At 33.0% G+C, this 24,201-nt stretch overlaps 1 protein-coding gene across 1 annotated transcript; it reads right to left on the bottom strand.

Annotated features, from left to right (window-relative positions):
• Nucleotides 1-1,852: 1,852 nt before the first annotated feature.
• On the bottom strand, nt 1,853-23,089 carry LOC119606487 (importin subunit alpha). The gene is given in 8 exon segments (XM_037960015.1): nt 1,853-2,349; nt 5,106-5,183; nt 5,186-5,206; nt 5,209-5,252; nt 21,531-22,100; nt 22,161-22,474; nt 22,537-22,618; nt 22,857-23,089. Coding segments are annotated over 7 exon segments (1,557 nt in total). The 5' UTR covers nt 22,597-22,618; nt 22,857-23,089; the 3' UTR covers nt 1,853-1,879.
• Between the last annotated feature and the right edge of the window lie 1,112 nt (nt 23,090-24,201).

Here is a 24,201-nt window from a genome sequence, read left to right as displayed (position 1 = left end):
TTCAGTTCTAGTTCAGTTCTAGTTCAGTTCTAGTTCTGTTCAGTTCTAGTTCAGTGCTAGTTCAGTTCTAGTTCAGTTCTAGTTCAGTTCTAGTTCAGTTCTAGTTCAGTTCTAGTTTAGTTCTAGTTCATTTCTGGCACAGTTCGGTTTTAGTTCTGCTCTAGTTCTGTTCTAGTTGTGTCCTAGTACTGTTCTAGTTGTGTCCAAGTTCTGTTCTAGTTGTTCTAGTTCTGTTCTAGTTCAATTCTTGTCAAGTTCTGCAATTGTAGTCCGGTTTAGTTGAGTTCCTTTCTGATTAACACATGTTAGAATATGTATTATAGACTAACATTCTTAAACCACCTATTATAGCGTATCATAATTATTTTATGTTCAATTTCAATATATTTTCAAAACGACTGCCATAATGATCACTCATTCATTCATACCAATCATTTGATATTAGACAGACATTAAGACAATTTTTGCTCTATATATTTGAAGAAAAATACATAAAATTTTTTATTATTATTGAGGAAAAAAAACAAAACTAAATAAGGCACAAACAATTAGTTAAAAATGTTGTAGAGGAAACTTTTAATACAGATGTTTAAAAACTAATTTACAGAAAGCAAATTAGTAATGTTTCAACAAGGGGTGATTTCATATTAAATATTAACAACACAGCAGCAGTATGTGATGTATTTAAACTAAATAATAAAAAAAAAAAAAACAGAATTTTTAGCAGCCCAATGTTGCAATTTAATTATTGAGTTGTAAAAAAAAGACCGCCTCATAATTTGCCATTATGTAGTCAAGTTTTCTAAATATGATTTGAAAAAAAAAAATTACCATTCATTGTATATATTAAAGAGAACTATTGTTATAACATGACACACCAAATTGATGTGTTTATGATTTGTAGGCAGGGAGGCATGTTTATTATATAGAATGGTTGGGTTAGGAACGCTATAGTAAGTACTATGGAAATACTTAATAGACTACCATAATATGAATTATGTTTTGAATAGAATTGAGGATTTTGAATCCAAAATTATATATTTCTTGCTTTTCTTTTTGATATACTTTATTAAGAACAATAATTGATAGCTGGTTTGTAGATGATTTGCTGTAGGTTTGCAACAGAAAACTGCAATGTGCAACAACATAACTGCTTACTCATCACTTATTTTTCAAACACAACACTTTCAAAATTAATATTTTTTTTAAAAAATCATGTTTAATACTTAAATATAAAACTTTTACTTTTCTTATATAAAAAAAATGGCATAATACAAATTTGAAATTTATTAAAAAGGAGAAAATACCTTTAAAAAAATTCTAGGAATTTTAGGTGGGAGATTTCTAAAGTTACTCTTCGATTCTACACAAACATTACTTTTCAGCCTATAAAATTTTGAAATGAAGGATGAAGTACAAAATTCGAGTAAATGAATAAAATTATTATAAATATGAAAAAGAGAGAAACAAAATATGATTAAATAATGAAAAAGCATGCAAAAAAAATAATATAAATAAATGCGTGCGAATATATGCCAAAGATAAAAAAGAAAGAGCAGAATGGGGGGAGAGGCTAAACGGTTTAAAATTTTAAGTTGAATAAAACATGAAATTCTTTTAGAAGGAGGAAATATAACAATAATAAAATACATACTGTATACAAAATTTTAAAAATTTCTTAAGAAGCTCTACTTCAAAAAATACCTGTACTTTGTTTTACCTTAAACTCCTTTAAAAGCAATGACTCTATTAAGCTTAAGTAAACTGTTGTTGAGGCAAAGGCAAACAAATAATAATAATAATAAATGAAAATTTAAATGCTGAGTAGAGGAGGGGGAGGGTTGTAGTGAGCGTTGGAATGTTGTTATTGTTGTACAATTTAGAAGGTGAAACCACCCTCTGGGGCTTTTGTTTGTTGTGCATTAAATTCAAGCGCACCATTAACTTCTTGGGGTGCCAACTCTGATTCAGCACCATCAGCACTGCTAAAGTAAGCATCCACAATGGCATAGGCTTTCTTATACACCTCTTCATTTTCATGTTGTTGCAAATTTTCCAATTTATCCAAACCGCCCATTTCCTCTACCATTAGACAAAGGTTTTCAGCGCCACCCAATCTATCGGCCAGGGCAAAGAGATTCGACAGGCCGGTCAAAACAACTTTAATGGTACGCGGATCCTTGGCATCGAGTAAATCACAGAATGGTTTTAATATTTGATATTTTTCAATTAAATCAATTATCTGTTCTGGAGTACCGGATGTGGTGGTATTAGTAACAGCCCAGGCAGCTTCCTTTTGTGATTTAAAATCGCCCTTTTCCAAGACATTACGTATTTGCGAGAAGATGTCTGTGTAATCAAAGCAAATAAATAATGGAAAATATAAATAAAATTGTAAATAAAGCAATAATTTGAGTATTGAAATAAGAGGGGGAGGCTGGAATGTTGTTCACCATAGCGGAAGTAAAGGTGGTTATTTAAATTTACTATAAGCATTATGCATAGATGGTTTTATGGTTTTATTTACATAGTTTAGCAATTGTTAAATTAGAAACATTTGAAAGAAGAAATTACTTTTGAATTACACCATATATTCTACACTGACCATCAAGAGAGTTTTACACTATAGAGGTATGTTTGCCTGTTATATATAGCGGATATATCTTTCAAACTAAATTAAAATACGACAAATGATATACATAACATCCTTTACGAATTCCATTATATTTGCCATTTTAGTTCTGCTCTAGTTCTGTTCTTAGTTCTGTTCTAGTTCTGTTCTAGTTCTGTTCTAGTTCTGTTCTAGTTCTGTCAGTTCTGTTCTAGTTCTGTTCTAGTTCTGTTCTAGTTCGGTTCTATTCTGTTCTAGTTCTGTTCTAGTTCTGTTCTAGTTCTGTTCTAGTTTCTGTTCTAGTTCTGTTCTAGTTCTGTTCTAGTTCTGTTCTAGTTCTGTTCTAGTTCTGTTCTAGTTCTGTTCTAGTTCTGTTCTAGTTCTGTTCTAGTTCTGTTCTGTTCTAGTTCTGTTCTAGTTCTGTTCTGTTCTGTTCTATTCTGTTCTAGTTCTGTTCTAGTTCTGTTCTAGTTCTGTTCTAGTTCTGTTCTAGTTCTGTTCTAGTTCTGTTCTGTTCTAGTAGTTCTGTTCTAGTTCTGTTCTAGTTCTGTTCTAGTTCTGTTCTAGTCTGTTCTAGTTCTGTTCTAGTTCTGTTCTAGTTCTGTTCTAGTTCTATTCTAGTTCTGTTCTAGTTCTGTTCTAGTTCTGTTCTAGTTCTGTTCTAGTTCTGTTCTAGTTCTGTTCTAGTTCTGTTTGTTCTGTTCTAGTTCTGTTCTAGTTCTGTTCTAGTTCTGTTCTAGTTCTGTTCTAGTTCTGTTCTAGTTCTGTTCTGGTTCTGGTTCTGTTCTGGTTCTGTTCTAGTTCTGTTCTAGTTCTGTTCTAGTTCTGTTCTAGTTCTGTTCTAGTTCTGTTCTAGTTCTGTTCTAGTTCTGTTCTAGTTCTGTTCTTGTTCTGTTCTAGTTCTGTTCTAGTTCTGTTCTAGTTCTGTTCTAGTTCTGTTCTAGTTCTGTTCTAGTTCTGTTCTAGTTCTGTTCTAGTTCTGTTCTAGTTCTGTTCTACTTCTGTTCTAGTTCTGTTCTAGTTCTGTTCTAGTTCTGTTCTAGTTCTGTTCTAGTTCTGTTCTAGTTCTGTTCTAGTTCTGTTCTAGTTCTGTCCTAGTTCTGTTCTAGTTCTGTTCTAGTTCTGTTCTAGTTCTGTTCTAGTTCTGTTCTAGTTCTGTTCTATTTCTGTTCTAGTTCTGTTCTAGTTCTGTTCTAGTTCTGTTCTAGTTCTGTTCTAGTTCTGTTCTAGTTCTGTTCTAGTTCTGTCCTAGTTCTGTTCTAGTTCTGTAGTTCTGTTCTAGTTCTGTTCTAGTTCTGTTCTAGTTCTGTTCTAGTTCTGTTCTAGTTCTGTTCTAGTTCTGTTCTAGTTCTGTTCTAGTTCTGTTCTATTTCTGTTCTAGTTCTGTTCTAGTTCTGTTCTAGTTCTGTTCTAGTTCTGTTCTAGTTCTGTTCTAGTTCTGTTCTAGTTCTGTCTAGTTCTGTTCTAGTTCTGTTCTAGTTCTGTTCTAGTTCTGTTCTAGTTCTGTTCTAGTTCTGTTCTAGTTCTGTTCTAGTTCTGTTCTAGTTCTGTTCTAGTTCTGTTCTAGTTCTGTTCTAGTTGTTCTAGTCTGTTCTAGTTCTGTTTAGTTCTGTTCTAGTTCTGTTCTAGTTCTGTTCTAGTTCTGTTCTAGTTCTGTTCTAGTTCTGTTCTAGTTCTGTTCTAGTTCTTTGTTCTAGTTCTGTTCTAGTTCGTTCTAGTTCTGTTCTAGTTCTGTCTAGTTCTGTTCTAGTTCTGTTCTAGTTCTGTTCTAGTTCTGTTCTAGTTCTGTTCTATTCTAGTTCTGTTTAGTTCTGTTCTAGTTGTTCTAGTTCTGTTCTAGTTCTGTCCTAGTTCTGTTCTAGTTCTGTTCTAGTTCTGTTCTAGTTATGTTCTAGTTCTGTTCTAGTTCTGTTCTAGTTCTGTTCTAGTTCTGTTCTAGTTCTGTCTAGTTCTGTTCTAGTTCTGTTTAGTTCTGTTCTAGTTCTGTTCTAGTTCTGTTTTAGTTCTGTTCTAGTTCTGTTCTAGTTCTGTTCTAGTTATGTTCTAGTTCTAGTTCTGTTCTAGTTCGGTTATAGTTGTGTTCTAGTTATGTTATAGTTCTGTTCTATTTCGGTTTAGATCTGTTCTAATTCTATTCTAATTCGGTTATAGATCTCTTCTAGTCCTCTTCTAGTTCTGTTCTAGTTCAGTTCTATTTCTGTTCTAATGAAACAAAAATTTAATTATAAATCAAATTAAGTCTTACTTAAAGAAAAACAGTAATTGATAAAAAAAAAAATGTAATGCAAATAAACGAAAAACCAATTAAAAACTGTAGTCGATATAGTAATTTATTCTCCCTAACCTAAAAGAAAAATACATGAACTAATTTGTAAAACGTTTAGTAAGAAACTGTTTAAAGTAAATTTAAACAAGTCACTTAAAAATTAAAGGAAAAAATGAAAAAAGAGTAACATGGTAGGGAGAAAGTAAAATTAAACATTATTTAACTTACCCGCATCAATAACAGCTTGTATTTGTTTTTGATTTCCGGCTGTTATATTACTTATAGTCCAGGCAGCTTCCTTGACAAATTATTCTTTGAATGTTGTAAAAAATACCCAACTTAGGTAAACCGCCAGCAGCAATTACGGCATCAGTTCTAAGGAAATAGAAAAGAAAAAAAATTTAAAACAAAAGTTGAGAAAAATTTTTCAAATAAAGAAGAAAAACAAATAAAATTAAATAGATAAGAGAAAAAGATGAAAATGTAAAAAATATGCTTAAACTAATACTATTTGAGCTATTTAATAAAATTAAAAACGACACTAATGGCAAAAACTGACACCAACAAAAAATGCTAAAATGTAAGTTATAACACAGCAGGTGAAGGGGCTGACAAAATAAAAAATGCCAAGTAATTTAAACAAATTAAGTAGAACGAACGCATTAATAAAAAAAACTAAAGATGCTGAAGAAGGAAATCTTTTTTTTTGTTTCAACTTAGCTGCCTTAGCTCTAGGACAGCAGTAAAAGGTGTAAAAAATTCATTAACATTTGTAAAATTGTAGAGAATATAAGGTGCCAATTTATAAACACAGTATGAAATGCAAATGCGTAAGCAGGATACGATACTCTGATTCCCATGATGATGATGATGAAGACGATGACGTTACAAACGTGTTAAAACTTCTATATTATTCGTTTGATACGTTAAAGGAAAAGACAATTGTCATCACTATTCAAGTGGCGGCTAGAATTAAATTAACAAATTATTTTGTAAGTAGTTGTTGTATTGAACACTACTTAATGTGTATAACTACAAAGGCTCAGAATTTGTGGATTCATAAAAACGAATTTTAAATGAAATTTATTTAAATGTTTTACCTACAATTGGGAGATAAGTAAATTAAACTGGGATATTATATTATTGCTAGGAAAACCAAAGAAAGAAATAGAACATAACTACAACAGAACTACAACAGAACTAGAACAGAACTAGAACAGAACTAGAACAGAACTAGAACAGAACTAGAACAGAACTAGAACAGAACTAGAACAGAACTAGAACAGAACTAGAACAGAACTAGAACAGAACTAGAACAGAACTAGAACAGAACTAGAACAGAACTAGAACAGAACTAGAACAAAAACTAGAAGAAACTAGAACAGAACTAGAACAGAACAGAACTAGAACAGAACTAGAACAGAACTAGAACAGAACTAGAACAGAACTAGAACAGAACTAGAACAGAACTAGAACAGAACTAGAAACTAGAACTAGAACAGAACTAGAACAGACTAGAACAGAACTAGAACAGAACTAGAACAGAACTAGAACAGAACTAGAACAGAACTAGAACAGAACTAGAACAGAACTAGAACAGAACTAGAACAGAACTAGAACAGAACTAGAACAGAACTAGAACAGAACTAGAACAGAACTAGAACAGAACTAGAACAGAACCAGAACAGAACTAGAACAGAACTAGAACTAGAACAGAACTAGAACAGCACTAGAACAGAACTAGAACAGAACTAGAACAGAACTAGAACAGAACTAGAACAGAACTAGAAGAGAACTAGAACAGAACTAGAACAGAACTAGAACAGAACTAGAACAGAACTAGAACAGAACTAGAACAGAACTAGAACAGAACTAGAACAGAACTAGAACAGAACTAGAACAGAACTAGAACAGAACTAGAACAGAACTAGAACAGAACTAGAACAGAACTAGAACAGAACTAGAACAGAACTAGAACAGAACTAGAACAGAACTAGAACAGAACTAGAACAGAACTAGAACAGAACTAGAACAGAACTAGAACAGAACTAGAACAGAACTAGAACAGAACTAGAACAGAACTAGAACAGAACTAGAACAGAACTAGAACAGAACTAGAACAGAACTAGAACAGAACTAGAACAGAACTAGAACAGAACTAGAACAAACTAGAACGAACTAGAACAGAACTAGAACAGAACTAGAACAGAACTAGAACAAACTAGAACAGAACTAGAACAGAACTAGAACAGAACTAGAACAGAACTAGAACAGAACTAGAACAGAACTAGAACAGAACTAGAACAGAACTAGAACAGAACTAGAACAGAACTAGAACAGAACTAGAACATAATAGAAGAGAACTAGAACAGAATAAAACAGAACTAGAACAGAACTAGAACAAACTAGAACAGAACTAGAACAGAACTAGAACAGAACTAGAACAGAACTAGAACAGAACTAGAACAGAACTAGAACTGAACTAGAACTGAACTAGAACTGAACTAGAACTGAACTAGAACTGAACTAGAACTGAACTAGAACTGAACTAGAACTGAACTAGAACTGAACTAGAACTGAACTAGAACTGAACTAGAACTGAACTAGAAACTGAACTAGAACTGAACTAGAACTGAACTAGAAACTGAACTAGAACTGAACTAGAACTGAACTAGAACTGAACCAGAACTGAACTAGAACTGAACTAGAACTGAACTAGAACTGAACTAGAACTGAACTAGAACAGAACTAGAACTGAACTAGAACAAACTAGAACTGAACTAGAACTGAACTAGAACTGAACTAGAACTGAACTAGAACTGAACTAGAACTGAACTAGAACTGAACTAGAACTGAACTAGAACTGAACTAGAACTGAACTAGAACTGAACTAGAACTGAACTAGAACTGAACTAGAACAGAACTAGAACAGAACTAGAAAACTGAACTAGAACTGAACTAGAACTGAACTAGAACTGAACTAGAACTGAACTAGAATGAACTAGAACTGAACTAGAACTGAACTAGAACTGAACTAGAACTGAACTAGAACTGAACTAGAACTGAACTAGAACTGAACTAGAACTGAACTAGAACTGAACTAAACTGAACTAGAACTGAACTAGAACTGAACTAGAACTGAACTAGAACTGAACTAGAACTGAACTAGAACTGAACTAGAACTGAACTAGAACTGAACTAGAACTGAACTAGAACTGAACTAGAACTGAACTAGAACTGAACTAGAACTGAACTAGAACTGAACTAGAACTGAACTAGAACTGAACTAGAACTGAACTAGAACTGAACTAGAACTGAACTAGAACTGAACTAGAACTGAACTAGAACTGAACTAGAACTGAACTAGAACTGAACTAGAACTGAACTAGAACTGAACTAGAACTGAACTAGAACTGAACTAGAACTGAACTAGAACTGAACTAGAACTGAACTAGAACTGAACTAGAACTGAACTAGAACTGAACTAGAACTGAACTAGAACTGAACAAGAACTGAACTAGAACTGAACAAGAACTAAACTATAACTGAACAGGAAATCAATAAAAAAACTGCGAATTCCCAAACATCTTCTTTAGGTCAGTGTCACTGAAGACGTGTCTTTTAATGCGTCTTGAAAACACTTAGAAATACACACACCACCCTTGGCAAGATATTCCTAGAAAACCACTATATCTACAGAAAGCAGCAACAAATACACAACCTCATTTAATTTTAGTTTTTTCTTTGCAAACCAAATTTATAGAAAATAAGAAAACAAAGGAATAAACTAATCCCTACTAAAGTCTTTTAACTTTTGTCATTTCACATCTTTTTCATCTTCTTTGTGTAAATATTCATGCAGCTTTTTAGTTTTTCATTCATTCATTTCTTATTTTAATACACAAATAAAAAACACAAGATGATGAAGAAGAAAAAAAAAATGAAATAAATTTAGCATGTTGTTAAAAACATGACGTTGATTTTTTTCCAGCCTCTTCCCAAGTACGTATAAGAGCGAGTATAAAACGCTTTGCTTCGTATTTTATACTCCTCGCATCTTTGTGTTGTTTGAAAACAAATACCCTACTGTAAGTACACATCCATATATTTAGCGTTTTTTTCCTCTAGTATGAAAAAATATACGCCTGTGTGTTAAGAGGTCTTCGTTTCTGATTTTTTGCTGTTATTCCTTTATCATGAGTGATTCTTTCTAAACCCCCGCGCTCTACCGTTAACGTTCGTTCGTTCGTTAAAGAAGCCACCATTAATTTGCAATGCAAATTTTTCTTTTTTTGTTGTTGCTTTTCTCTTCGTCATCATCAAGGACGTTATGTTTAGTTTATCAGTTTGTTTGAATTATTTTTTAAAGGATCATGTTCACTAGGACTCACATCTATCATTTGTGGTAGAGTTTTTGTGTGATTGAAAGCAATACATATGTCAATAATTTTCTTGGAAATTATAATTAAATGTAAAATTACATCAGTATGACATTTGATTTTTATTTGTTGAATTAAATAGAAGTAAAAACGAACTAGAACAGAACTAGAGCAGAACTAGAACAGAACTAGAACAGAACTAGAACAGAACTAGAACAGAACTAGAACAGAACTAGAACTGAACTAGAACTGAACTAGAACAAAACTAGAATAGAACTAGAACAGAACTAGAACAGAACTAGAACAGAACTAGAACAGAACTAGAACATAACTAGAACAGAACTAGAACAGAACTAGAACAGAACTAGAACAGAACTAGAACAGAACTAGAACAGAACTAGAACAGAACTAGAACAGAACTAGAACAGAACTAGAACAGAACTAGAACAGAACTAGAACAGAACTAGAACAGAACTAGAACAGAACTAGAACAGAACTAGAACAGAACTAGAACAGAACTAGAACAGAACTAGAACAGAACTAGAACAGAACTAGAACAACTAGAACAGAACTAGAACAGAGCTAGAACAGAACTAGAACAGAACTAGAACAGAACTAGAACAGAACTAGAACAGAACTAGAACAGAACTAGAACAGAACTAGAACAGAACTAGAACAGAACTAGAACAGAACTAGAACAGAACTAGAACAGAACTAGAACAGAACTAGAACAGAACTAGAACAGAACTAGAACAGAACTAGAACAGAACTAGAACAGAACTAGAACAGAACTAGAACAGAACTAGAACAGAACTAGAACAGAACTAGAACAGAACTAGAACAGAACTAGAACAGAACTAGAACAGAACTAGAACAGAACTAGAACAGAACTAGAACAGAACTAGAACAGAACTAGAAAACAGAACAGAACTAGAACAGAACTAGAACAGAACTAGAACAGAACTAGAACAGAACTAGAACAGAACTAGAACAGAACTAGAACAGAACTAGAACGAACTAGAACAGAACTAGAACAGAACTAGAACAGAACTAGAACAGAACTAGAACAGAACTAGAACAGAACTAGAACAGAACTAGAACTGAACTAGAACAGAACCAGAACAGAACTAGAACAGAACTAGAACAGAACTAGAACAGAACTAGAACAGAACTAGAACTAGAACAGAACTAGAACAGAACTAGAACAGAACTAGAACAGAACTAGAACAGAACTAGAACAGAACTAGAACAGAACTAGAACAGAACTAGAACAGAACTAGAACAGAACTAGAACAGAACTAGAATAGAACAGAACTAGAACAGAACTAGAACAGAACTAGAACAGAACTAGAACAGAACTAGAACAGAACTAGAACAGAACTAGAACAGAACTAGAACAGAACTAGAACAGAACTAGAACAGAACTAGAACAGAACTAGAACAGAACTAGAACAGAACTAGAACAGAACTAGAACAGAACTAGAACAGAACTAGAACAGAACTAGAACAGAACTAGAACAGAACTAGAACAGAACTAGAACTGAACTAGAACTGAACTAGAACTGAACTAGAACTGAACTAGAACTGAACTAGAACTAAACTAGAACTAAACTAGAACTGAACTAGAACTAAACTAGAACTGAACTAGAGCTGAACTAGAACTGAACTAGAACTGAACTAGAACTGAAATAAACTGAACTAGAACTGAACTAGAACTGAACTAGAACAGAACTAGAACTGAACTAGAACTGAACTAGAACTGAACTAGAACTAAACTAGAACTAAACTAGAACTGAACTAGAACTAAACTAGAACTGAACTAGAACTGAACTAGAACTGAACTAGAACTGAACTAGAACTGAACTAGAACTGAACTAGAACTGAACTAGAACTGAACTAGAACTGAACTAGAACTGAACTAGAACTGAACTAGAACTGAACTAGAACTGAACTAGAACTGAACTAGAACTGAACTAGAACTGAACTAGAACTGAACTAGAACTGAACTAGAACTGAACTAGAACTGAACTAGAACTGAACTAGAACTGAACTAGAACTGAACTAGAACTGAACTAGAACTGAACTAGAACTGAACTAGAACTGAACTAGAACTGAACTAGAACTGAACTAGAACTAAACTAGAACTAGAACTGAACTGGAACTGAACTGGAACTGAACTGGAACTGAACTGGAACTGAACTGGAACTGAACTGGAACTGAACTGGAACTGAACTGGAACTGAACTGGAACTGAACTGGAAAACTGGAACTGAACTGGAACTGAACTGAACTGAACTAGAACTTGAACTAGAATGAACTAGAATTGAACTAGAACTGAACTAGAACTGAACTAGAACTGAACTAGAACTGAACTAGAACTGAACTAGAACTGAACTGAACTAGAACTGAACTATAACTGTACTAGAACTGAACTAGAACTGAACTAGAACTGAACTAGAACTGAACTAGAACTGAACTAGAACTGAACTAGAACTAAACTAGAACTGAACTAGAACTGAACTAGAACTGAACTAGAACTGAAGTAGAACTGAACTAGAACTGAACTAGAACTGAGCTAGAACTAGAACTACAACTTCTAACCTACATATTCCATATGTAGCTCACCGTTAAAAAATTCCTTCAATATGTTTTTTCACTTCAATTTGCAAAACTTCCCTTTAATAACTATCACACCGTTACTACTACGTGTTCGCTTTTTTTTCCTCCCATTCTGGCTCCTCCAAACATTAAAGTAAGTGTTAATGCACTAAAGTGCCAGAGCCAAACGCTATTGTTTTTGTTATTGTCATTTTAGTCAACAACAGTCAGTATATAGTGTTAAGAAAAAAAAACATAAAAGGCAAAAAAATCTCAAGATGAAAAATGTAAATTGGCTGACTAAAGAAAAGTAGGAACAGCAAATAAAAAAAAATAGGAGCGCAATACAAATATAACAGTCAACCGACTGATGTAACTGAGATAGTGTGGCAAAGCTGTTAAAGTTTATAATTTTATTTCATACATAAGTAGAAAATATACAACAAACTGACTAATAAATGTAATTAAGTGATGAAAAGCGCATTTGTATAAATTAGTAGAGGACGACGTTTTGCATAAAATAGTATTTTTCAAGTCAAGACAACAAAAAGTCTTTCATTTCTGAGGAAAATTATTTTTAGTTTTTTACAAATTCATCTTTTTTTTTTTTTCTTGCACAGTTTATCATGTTTAATATTTATAATGGAAGAAGATGATGACAAAAGTTGTTTAAGAATGAAAGTGATATGCTTATAAGTTTTGTTTAAGTCAAGTTAAAAAACTTTTACTTTTGTTTCCTTTTTTTGAGAGTCTTTTAATAAATAATTAAAATATTTCTTATAGTTTTCTCCTTGTTTTCTTATTAAAATCCAAATCTGTTTAAATACAAATATTTATGATTACTTTACACATACTCTCCTAATTTCTTAAATTTATAAATTATTCTTTTTATTTTTTAAATGCCATTATAATCTTGTTTTTTTTTATGCATGCATGATGTCTAGAGTGTGTTGCATTTACTCTCGTTTTTTCAAATTTTCTTAAAGTATTTATTTATGAAAAATTCTTAAGAAAAGTTTAAATTAAAATAATTCTCTTTTGGCAAAAAGTTTATTTAAGATTAGAACATATTTTTTGTTAAAAGATGAAAAAGAAAGCTTAAATTTTAATGTGGAATTTATTTATAATTTTGGTTAAATCAAAAGAAAATTCTTTAAAAAAAAACTGAAAGAAAAACGTTAAATTTTGAAACGACTTAAAATTCTATAACTTGTCTAGTTTCTGAACAAGAACTGAACTAGAACTGAACTAGAACTGAACTAGAACTAGAACTGAACTAGAACTGAACTAGAAAAGAACTAGAAAAGAACTAGAAAAGAACTAGAAAAGAACTAGAAAAGAACTAGAAAAGAACTAGAACAGAACTAGAACAGAACTAGAACAGAAATAGAACAGAACTAGAACAGAACTAGAACAGAACTAGAACAGAACTAGAACAGAACTAGAACAGAACTAGAACAGAACTAGAACAGAACTAGAACAGAACTAGAACAGAACTAGAACAGAACTAGAACAGAACTAGAACAAACAACTAGAACAGAACTAGAACAGAACTAGAACAGACTAGAACAGAACTAGAACAGAACTAGAACAGAACTAGAACAGAACTAGAACAGAACTAGAACAGAACTAGAACAGAACTAGAACAGAACTAGAACAGAACTAGAACAAACTAGAACAGAACTAGAACAGAACTAGAACAGAACTAGAACAGAACTAGAACAGAACTAGAACAGAACTATAACAGAACTAGAACGGAACTAGAACAGAAGTAGAACAGAACTAGAACAGAACTAGAACAGAACTAGAACAGAACTAGAACAGAACTAGAACAGAACTAGAACAGAACTAGAACAGAACTAGAACAGAACTAGAACAGAACTAGAACAGAACTAGAACAGAACTAGAACAGAACTAGAACAGAACTAGAACAGAACTAGAACAGAACTAGAACAGAACTAGAACAGAACTAGAACGGAACTAGAACAGAACTAGAACAGAACTAGAACAGAACTAGAACAGAACTAGAACAGAACCAGAACAGAACTAGAACAGAACTAGAACAGAACTAGAACAGAACTAGAACAGAACTAGAACAGAACTAGAACAGAACTAGAACAGAACTAGAACAAACTAGAACAGAACTAGAACAGAACTAGAACAGAACTAGAACAGAACTAGAACAGAACTAGAACAGAACTAGAACAGAACTAGAACAGAACTAGAACAGAACTAGAACAGAACTAGAACAGAACTAGAACAGAACTAGAACAGAACTAGAACAGAACTAGAACAGAACTAGAACAGAACTAGAACAGAACTAGAACAGAACTAGAACAGAACTAGAACAGAACTAGAACAGAACTAGAACAGAACTAGAACAGAACTAGAACAGAACAGAACTAGAGCAAACTAGAACAGAACTAGAACAGAACTAGAACAGAACTAGAAACAGAACTAGAACAGAACTAGAACAGAACTAGAACAGAACTAGAACAGAACTAGAACAGAACTAGAACAGACTAGAACAGAACTAGAACAGAACTAGAACAGAACTAGAACAGAACTAGAACAAACTAGAACAGAACTAGAACAGAACTAGAACAGAACTAGAACAGAACTAGAACAGAACTAGAACAGAACTAGAACAGAACTAGAACAGAACTAGAACAGAACTAGAACAGAACTAGAACAGAACTAGAACAGAACTAGAAACAGAACTAGAACAGAACTAGAACAGAACTAGAACAGAACTAGAACAGAACTAGAACAGAACTAGAACAGAACTAGAACAGAACTAGAACAGAGCTAGAACAGAACTAGAACAGAACTAGAACAGAACTAGAACAGAACTAGAACAGAACTAGAACAGAACTAGAAAGAACTAGAACAGAACTAGAACAGAACTAGAACAGAACTAGAACAGAACTAGAACAGAACTAAAGAACTAGAACAGAACTAGAACAGAACTAGAACAGAACTAGAACAGAACTAGAACAGAACTAGAAAACTAGAACAGAACTAGAACAGAACTAGAACAGAACTAGAACAGAACTAGAACAGAACTAGAACAGAAACTAGAACAGAACTAGAACAGAACTAGAACAGAACTAGAACAGAACTAGAACAGAACTAGAACAGAACTAGAACAGAACTAGAACAGAACTAGAACAGAACTAGAACAAACTAGAACAGAACTAGAACAGAACAGAACTAGAGCAGAACTAGAACAGAACTAGAACAACTAGAACAGAACTAGAACAGAACTAGAACAGACAGAACTAGAACAGAACTAGAACAGAACTAGAACAGAACTAGAACAGAACTAGAACAGAACTAGAACAGAACTAGAACAGAACTAGAACAGAACTAGAACAGAACTAGAACAGAACTAGAACAGAACTAGAACAGAACTAGAACAGAACTAGAACAGAACTAGAACAGAGCTAGAACAGAGCTAGAACAGAACTAGAACAGAACTAGAACAGAACTAGAACAGAACTAGAACAGAACTAGAACAGAACTAGAACAGAACTAGAACAGAAACTACAGAACTAGAACAACTAGAACAGAACTAGAACAGAACTAGAAACAGAACTAGACAGAACTAGAACAGAACTAGAACAGAACTAGAACAATAGAACAGAACTAGAACAGAACTAGAACAGAACTAGAACAGAAGAGAACTAGAACGAACTAGAACAGAACTAGAACAGAACTAGAACAGAACTAGAACAGAACTAGAACGAACTAGAATAGAACAACTAGAACAAACTAGAACAGAACTAGAACAGAACTAGAACAGAACTAGAACAGAACTAGAACAGAACTAGAACAGAACTAGAAAGAACTAGAACAGAACTAGAACGAACTAGAACTAATTAGAACAGAACTAGAACAGAACTAGAACTGAATAGAACTGAACTAGAACTGAACTAGAACTGAACTAGAACTGAATAGAACTGAACTAGAACTGAACTAGAACGAACTAGAACTGAACTAGAACTGAACTAGAACTGAACTAGAACTGAACTAGAACTAAACTGGAACTGAACTAAAACTGAACTAGAACTGAACTAGAACTGAACTAGAACTGAACTGAACTGAACTGAACTGAACTAACTGAACTAGAACTGAACTAGAACTGAACTAGAACTGAACTAGAACTGAACTAGAACTGAACTAGAACTGAACTAGAACTAAACAGAACTAGAACAGAACTGACAGACTAGAAAACTAGAACTGAACTAGAACTGAACTAGAACTGAACTAGAACTGAACTGAACAGAACTGAACTAGAACTGAACTAGAACAACTAGAACAAACTAGAACAGAACTAGAACAGAACTGGAACTAAACAGAACTGAACTAGAACAAGCTAGAACTAGAACAGAACTGAACTAGAACTGAACTAGAACTGAATAGAACTGAACTAGAACTGAACTAGAACTGAACTAGAACTGAACTAGAACTGAACTAGAACTGAACTAGAACTGAACTAGAACTGAACTAGAACTGAACTAGAACTGAACTAGAAACTGAACTAGAACTGAACTAGAACTGAACTAGAACTGAACTAGAACTGAACTAGAACTGAACTAGAACTGAACTAGAACTGAACTAGAACTGAACTAGAACTGAACTAGAACTGAACTAGAACTGAACTAGAACTGAACTAGAACTGAACTAGAACTGAACTAGAACTGAACTAGAACTGAACTAGAACTGAACTAGAACTGAACTAGAACTGAACTAGAACTGAACTAGAACTGAACTAGAACTGAACTAGAACTGAACTAGAACTGAACTAGAACTGAACTAGAACTGAACTAGAACTGAACTAGAACTGAACTAGAACTGAACTAGAACTGAACTAGAACTGAACTAGAACTGAACTAGAACTGAACTAGAACTGAACTAGAACTGAACTAGAACTGAACTAGAACTGAACTAGAACTGAACTAGAACTGAACTAGAACTGAACTAGAACTGAACTAGAACTGAACTAGAACTGAACTAGAACTGAAACTAGAAAGAACTAGAACTGAACTAGAACTGAACTAGAACTAACTAGAACTAACTAGAACTGAACTAGAACTGAACTAGAACTGAACTAGAACTGAACTAGAACTGAACTAGAACTGAACTAGAACTGAACTAGAACTGAACTAGAACTGAACTAGAACTGAACTAGAACTGAACTAGAACTGAACTAGAACTGAACTAGAACTGAACTAGAACTGAACTAGAACTGAACTAGAACTGAACTAGAACTGAACTAGAACTGAACTAGAACTGAACTAGAACTGAACTAGAACTGAACTAGAACTGAACTAGAACTGAACTAGAACTGAACTAGAACTGAACTAGAACTGAACTAGAACTGAACTAGAACTGAACTAGAACTGAACTAGAACTGAACTAGAACTGAACTAGAACTGAACTAGAACTGAACTAGAACTGAACTAGAACTGAACTAGAACTGAACTAGAACTGAACTAGAACTGAACTAGAACTGAACTAGAACTGAACTAGAACTAAACTAGAACTAGAACTGAACTGGAACTGAACTGAACTGAACTGAACTGAACTGGAACTGAACTGGAACTGAACTGAACTGAACTGAACTGAACTGAACTGAACTGGAACTGAACTGGAACTGAACTAGAACTGAACTAGAATTGAACTAGAATTGAACTAGAATTGAACTAGAACTGAACTAGAACTGAACTAGAACTGAACTAGAACTGAACTAGAACTGAACTAGAACTGAACTAGAACTGAACTAGAACTGAACTAGACTGACTAGAACTGAACTAGAACTAACTGAAACTATAACTGTACTAGAACTGAACTAGAACTGAACTAGAACTGAACTAGAACTGAACTAGAACTGAACTAGAACTGAACTAGAACTAAACTAGAACTGAACTAGAACTGAACTAGAACTGAACTAGAACTGAAGTAGAACTGAACTAGAACTGAACTAGAACTGAGCTAGAACTAGAACTACAACTTCTAACCTACATATTCCATATGTAGCTCACCGTTAAAAAATTCCTTCAATATGTTATTTTCACTTCAATTTGCAAAACTTCCCTTTAATAACTATCACACACCCGTTACTACTACGTGTTCGCTTTTTTTTTCCTCCCATTCTGGCTCCTCCAAACATTAAAGTAAGTGTTAATGCACTAAAGTGCCAGAGCCAAACGCTATTGTTTTTGTTATTGTCATTTTAGTCAACAACAGTCAGTATATAGTGTTAAGAAAAAAAAAACATAAAAGGCAAAAAAAATCTCAAGATGAAAAATGTAAATTGGCTGACTAAAGAAAAGTAGGAACAGCAAATAAAAAAGAAAATAAGGAGCGCAATACAAATATAACAGTCAACCGACTGATGTAACTGAGATAGTGTGGCAAAGCTGTTAAAGTTTATAATTTTATTTCATACATAAGTAGAAAATATACAACAAACTGACTAATAAATGTAATTAAGTGATGAAAAGCGCATTTGTATAAATTAGTAGAGGACGACGTTTTGCATAAAATAGTATTTTTCAAGTCAAGACAACAAAAAGTCTTTCATTTCTGAGGAAAATTATTTTTAGTTTTTTACAAATTCATCTTTTTTTTGTTTTTCTTGCACAGTTTATCATGTTTAATATTTATAATGGAAGAAGATGATGACAAAAGTTGTTTAAGAATGAAAGTGATATGCTTATGATATAAGTTTTGTTTAAGTCAAGTTAAAAAACTTTTACTTTGTTTCCTTTTTTTGTTGAGAGTCTTTTAATAAATAATTAAAATATTTCTTATAGTTTTCTCCTTGTTTTCTTATTAAAATCCAAATCTGTTTAAATACAAATATTTATGATTACTTTACATACTCTCCTAATTTCTTAAATTTATAAATTATTCTTTTTTAGTTTTTAAATGCCATTATAATCTTGTTTTTTAATGCATGCATGATGTCTAGAGTGTGTTGCATTTACTCTCGTTTTTTCAAATTTTCTTAAAGTATTTATTTATGAAAAATTCTTAAGAAAAGTTTAAATTAAAATAATTCTCTTTTGGCAAAAAGTTTATTTAAGATTAGCACATATTTTTGTTAAAAGATGAAAAGAAAGCTTAAATTTTAATGTGGAATTTATTTATAATTTTGGTTAAATCAAAAGAAAATTCTTTAAAGAAAATACTTGAAAGTGTAGTTAGTTGAAAGAAAAACGTTATATTTTGAAACAATTTAAAATTCTATAACTTGTCTAGATACTGAACAAGAACTGAACTAGGACTAAAATAAAACTAACTGAACTAGAACTGATCAAGAACAGAACTAGAACTAAACTAGAACTGAACTGAACTAGAACTGAACTAGAACTGAACTAGAACTGAACTAGAACTGAACTAGAACTGAACTAGAACTGAACTAGAACTGAACTAGAACTGAACTAGAACTGAACTAGAACTGAACTAGAACTGAACTAGAACTGAACTAGAACTGAACTAGAACTGAACTAGAACTGAACTAGAACTGAACTAGAACTGAACTATAACTGAACTAGAACTGAACTAGAACTGAACTAGAACTAGAACTACTAGAACTGAACTAGAACTGAACTAGAACTGAACTAGAACTGAACCTAGAACTGAACTAGAATGAACTAGAACTGAACTAGAACTGAACTAGAACTGAACTAGAACTGAACTAGAACTGACTAGAACTGAACTAGAACTGAACTAGAACTGAACTAGAACTGAACTAGAACTGAACTAGAACTGAACTATAAATGAACTAGAAATGAACTAGAAATGAATAGAACTGAACTAGAACTGAACTAGACTGGAACTAGAACTGAACTAGAACTGAACTAGAACTGAACTAGAACTGAACTAGAACTGAACTAGAACTGAACTAGAACTGAACTAGAACTGAACTAGAAATGAACTAGAACTGAACTAGAACTAAACTAGAACTGAACTAGAACTGAACTAGAACTGAACTAAACTGAACTAGAACTGAAACTAGAACTGAACTAGAACTGAACTAGAACTGAACTAGAACTGAACTAGAACTGAACTAGAACTGAACTAGAACTGAACTAGAACTGAACTAGAACTGAACTAGAACTGAACTAGAACTGAACTAGAACTGAACTAGAACTGCACTAGAACTGCACTAGAACTGAACTTGAACTGAACTAGAACTGAACTAGAACTGAACCAGAACTAAACTGGAACTGAATTAGAACTGAACTAGAACTGAACTAGAACTGAACTTGAACTGAACTAGAACTGAACTAGAACTGAACTAGAACTGAACTAGAACTGAACCAGAACTGAACCAGAACTGAACTAGAACTGAATTAGAACTGAACTAGAACTGAACTAGAACTGAACTAGAACGCAACTAGAACTGAACTAGAACTGAACTAGAACTAAACTGGAACTGAACTAGAACTGAACTAAAAACTGAACTAAAACTGAACTAGAGCTGAACTAGAACTGAACTAGAACTGAACTTGAACTGAACTAGAACTGAACTTGAACTGAACTAGAACTGAACTAGAACTGAACTAGAACTCAACTAGAACTGAACTAGAACTGAACTAGAACTGAACTAGAACAGAACTAGAACAGAACTAGAACAGAACTAGAACAGAACTAGAACAGAACTAGAACAGAACTAGAACAGAACTAGAACAGAACTAGAACAGAACTAGAACAGAACTAGAACAGAACTTGAACTAGAACAGAGCTAGAACTAGAACAGAACTGAACTAGAACTGAACTAGAACTGAACTAGAACTGAACTAGAACTGACTAGAACTACTAGAACTGAACTAGAACTGAACTAGAACTGAACTAGAACTGAACTAGAACTGAACTAGAACTGAACTAGAACTGAACTAGAACTGAACTAGAACTGAACTAGAACTGAACTAGAACTGAACTAGAACTGAACTAGAACTGAACTAGAACTGAACTAGAACTGAACTAGAACTGAACTAGAACTGAACTAGAACTGAACTAGAACTGAACTAGAACTGAACTAGAACTGAACTAGAACTGAACTAGAACTGAACTAGAACTGAACTGAACTAGAACTGAACTAGAACTGAACTAGAACTGAACTAGAACTGAACTAGAACTGAACTAGAACTGAACTAGAACTGAACTAGAACTGAACTAGAACTGAACTAGAACTGAACTAGAACTGAACTAGAACTGAACTAGAACTGAACTAGAACTGAACTAGAACTGAACTAGAACTGAACTAGAACTGAACTAGAACTGAACTAGAACTGCACTAGAACTGCTCTAGAACTGAACTAGAACTGAACTAGAACTGAACTAGAACTGAACTAGAACTGAACCAGAACTAAACTGGAACTAATCGAAAAATAATGTAGATCTGAACTGAAATTGATCTAGAACCAATTTATACGTAACCACAACTTATCTAGAAGTGATTTAAAACTGAATTGATATCAAACTGAGCTAGAATTGAACTAGAAATTATCTAGCATTAATAGAGAAATGATATATAAACGATATGGAGCTGATTACCAAAATAGAACCGATCTAGATGAAATGTTTTAAAAAATGCTATTAAAAAGCTAATTATTTTTTTATATAAATAAGTAATAATTTCTGAATAACCACTACAACTCACCTGTTGATCTGTGCCGGTAACAATATTACCAACACTACGCAAAGCCGGAACAATAATGGCCGGTTCATCGGTGCCCAAGAGAGCAACCAAACGTGGCACAGCACCCGTATCAACAACAGCCTGTATCTTTTGATTCTCATCATCAGTAACATAAGACAAAGCCCAACAAGCATCAGCCAATACCTGAATATCTGTACCACACAATAGTTGTGACAAAACGGGCAGTAAACGTTTAATTTCTTCAAAGGGTGGCGAAGGATTCTTATTACGACACAAATTCGACATTAACCAAACAATGTTGCGTAAAAATGACAATGGGGTGCTATCGTTACACAAACACAATATACCATCAATAACATTGTGTTGTATGACAATATCACGAGCAGCAGCACCATCACCAGCAATATTACCCAAAGCCCAGACAGCCTGTTCGGCTAAATTAATGTTTTTCGATTGTAGCAAAGCAATGAAATGGGGCACAGCATTATTCTCAATAACGCAACGTGTTTGTTCCGAAGTGCCGGAGGCAATGTTGGTTAAAGCCCAGGCAGCTTCAAATTGAAGCATGGCGCTAAATAAAGGACAGGTTTAAAATTACTTTTAATTAAAATTTAATGAACCGAAGACTTACTTTTCAAAATTCTGTAAGAATCTTATGCAAATGGGCACAATACCATGACCAATCATTAGATCTATAGGTGGATTACGTTCACGAGACAACATTTTACGGGCCGCCTGCATGCCAGTGAATTGTCTCTCTGGATCGGTGCTGTGCATAGCAGCCACTATTTCATCTACGGTCATTTGTACCGGAGACTGGCCATTGGACTCTTTGAGGGGTGAAGTTACTTCTTCCTCATTGATGTTGCGTCTTTTAAACATTTGATCCTCTTTTTTAGATTTACGCAGTTCCACCGTAACCTCATGGCGACGCAAACGAGATTCCTTTTTGAAAGGAGTAAAAGAAAATCATTTTTTGTTTATTTAAATAAAAATCATCAACTTACATTGGAATTTATAGTGTTGCTTTTGTAAGCACCTTGTCGGGTAGCATCCATTCTACTCATTTTGTATTAATTTGAAATTTTTCTGGAAAGAACAAAAGTTCAAAAACCCAATTATTAAACCTAACCTCAAATTTTTAGCAAAAAGGAAAATGGTCTCCTTTTCGAAAACACAAAAACAATTAAAGGATGACAAAGACACGAACAAAGAAAACGTGCTTTGTAACAAATTATAAATTAAAATTTATTTTAAAGAAATATTTAGGAAATACTTGTTTTATATATTTTGTTAACTTTAATTAAACCAATTAAAATGCACTTACTTTTGTTTTTATAAAAAAAGGCAAAATATATTTTAAAAATTTATAGTTTTTATGCTCAACACTTTGTTTTGTACGATTTCTTTTAATTTATCTAATTTAATTCACTTTTTCTTTAAGATTTTCGGTGAAAAATTAAAATTCTAACTTTTTGCTTCACAATTCCTGCGTGTAGCGCGATCTTGTGCAAAATACCGTTTAAAAATTTGAATTGTTCTTTGCGTTTGTTGTTGCTTTGCTTCTGCCATTTCTTTGCGAACCTGTTGTTGTTGTTTTCTTTGTGGATAAAACGAATAGCGATAAGCAAAGAGGAGAATAAACAAAAAAGGCGGGCTAGGTTGAGTTGTATTTTAGCTATTGTGAATGATCACAAGTTAGAGTAATAAGAAAGCCTAAAGGTATGTTAAGGTTTTTAGAAAATACTATTAATAGTTGGGAAAGGGTAAAGCAGTGTTCCTTTGCAATATGACGTAGATAGTTGAATGGAAAATAAATATTAATGAATAAATGAAAACCAACTAACAAACAAACAAACACAAACAAACTAACTACTAACTAACTAACTAACTAACTACTAACTAACTACTAACTAACTAAAGACTACTACTAACTAACTAACTAACTAACTAACTAACTAACTAACTACTAACTAACTAACTAACTAACTAACTAACTAACTAACTAACTAACTAACTACTAACTAACTAACTAACTAACTAACTAACTAACTAACTAACTACTAACTACTAACTAACTAACTAACTAACTAACTACTAACTAACTAACTAACTAACTAACTAACTACTAACTAACTAACTAACTAACTAACTAACTAACTAACTAACTACTAACTAACTACTAACTAACTAACTAACTAACTAACTAACTAACTAACTAACTACTAACTAACTAACTAACTAACTACTAACTAACTAACTAACTAACTAACTAACTAACTAACTAACTAACAACTAACTAACTAACTACTAACTAACTAACTAACTAACTAACTAACTAACTAACTAACTACTACTACTAACTAACTACCTAACTAACTAACTAACTAACTACTAACTAACTAACTAACTAACTAACTAACTAACTAACTACCTAACTAACTAACTAACTAACTAACTAACTAACTAACTAACTAACTAACTAACTAACTAACTAAACTACTAACTAACTAACTAACTAACTAACTAACTACTAACTAACTAACTAACTAACTACTAACTACTAACTAACTAACTAACTAACTAACTAACTAACTAACTAACTACTAACTAACTAACTACTAACTAACTACTAACCTAACTACTAACTAACTAACTAACTAACTAACTAA

The sequence above is a fragment of the Lucilia sericata genome, unplaced genomic scaffold (genome assembly GCF_015586225.1).
Source record: "Lucilia sericata isolate MDLA Ls3-8-SP2 unplaced genomic scaffold, ASM1558622v1 Contig000593F_arrow, whole genome shotgun sequence".
In the NCBI taxonomy this organism is placed as follows: Eukaryota; Metazoa; Arthropoda; class Insecta; order Diptera; family Calliphoridae; genus Lucilia; species Lucilia sericata.
Note: the sequence above shows the minus strand (reverse complement) of the source record. Positions and strands in the feature narration are given on the sequence as shown.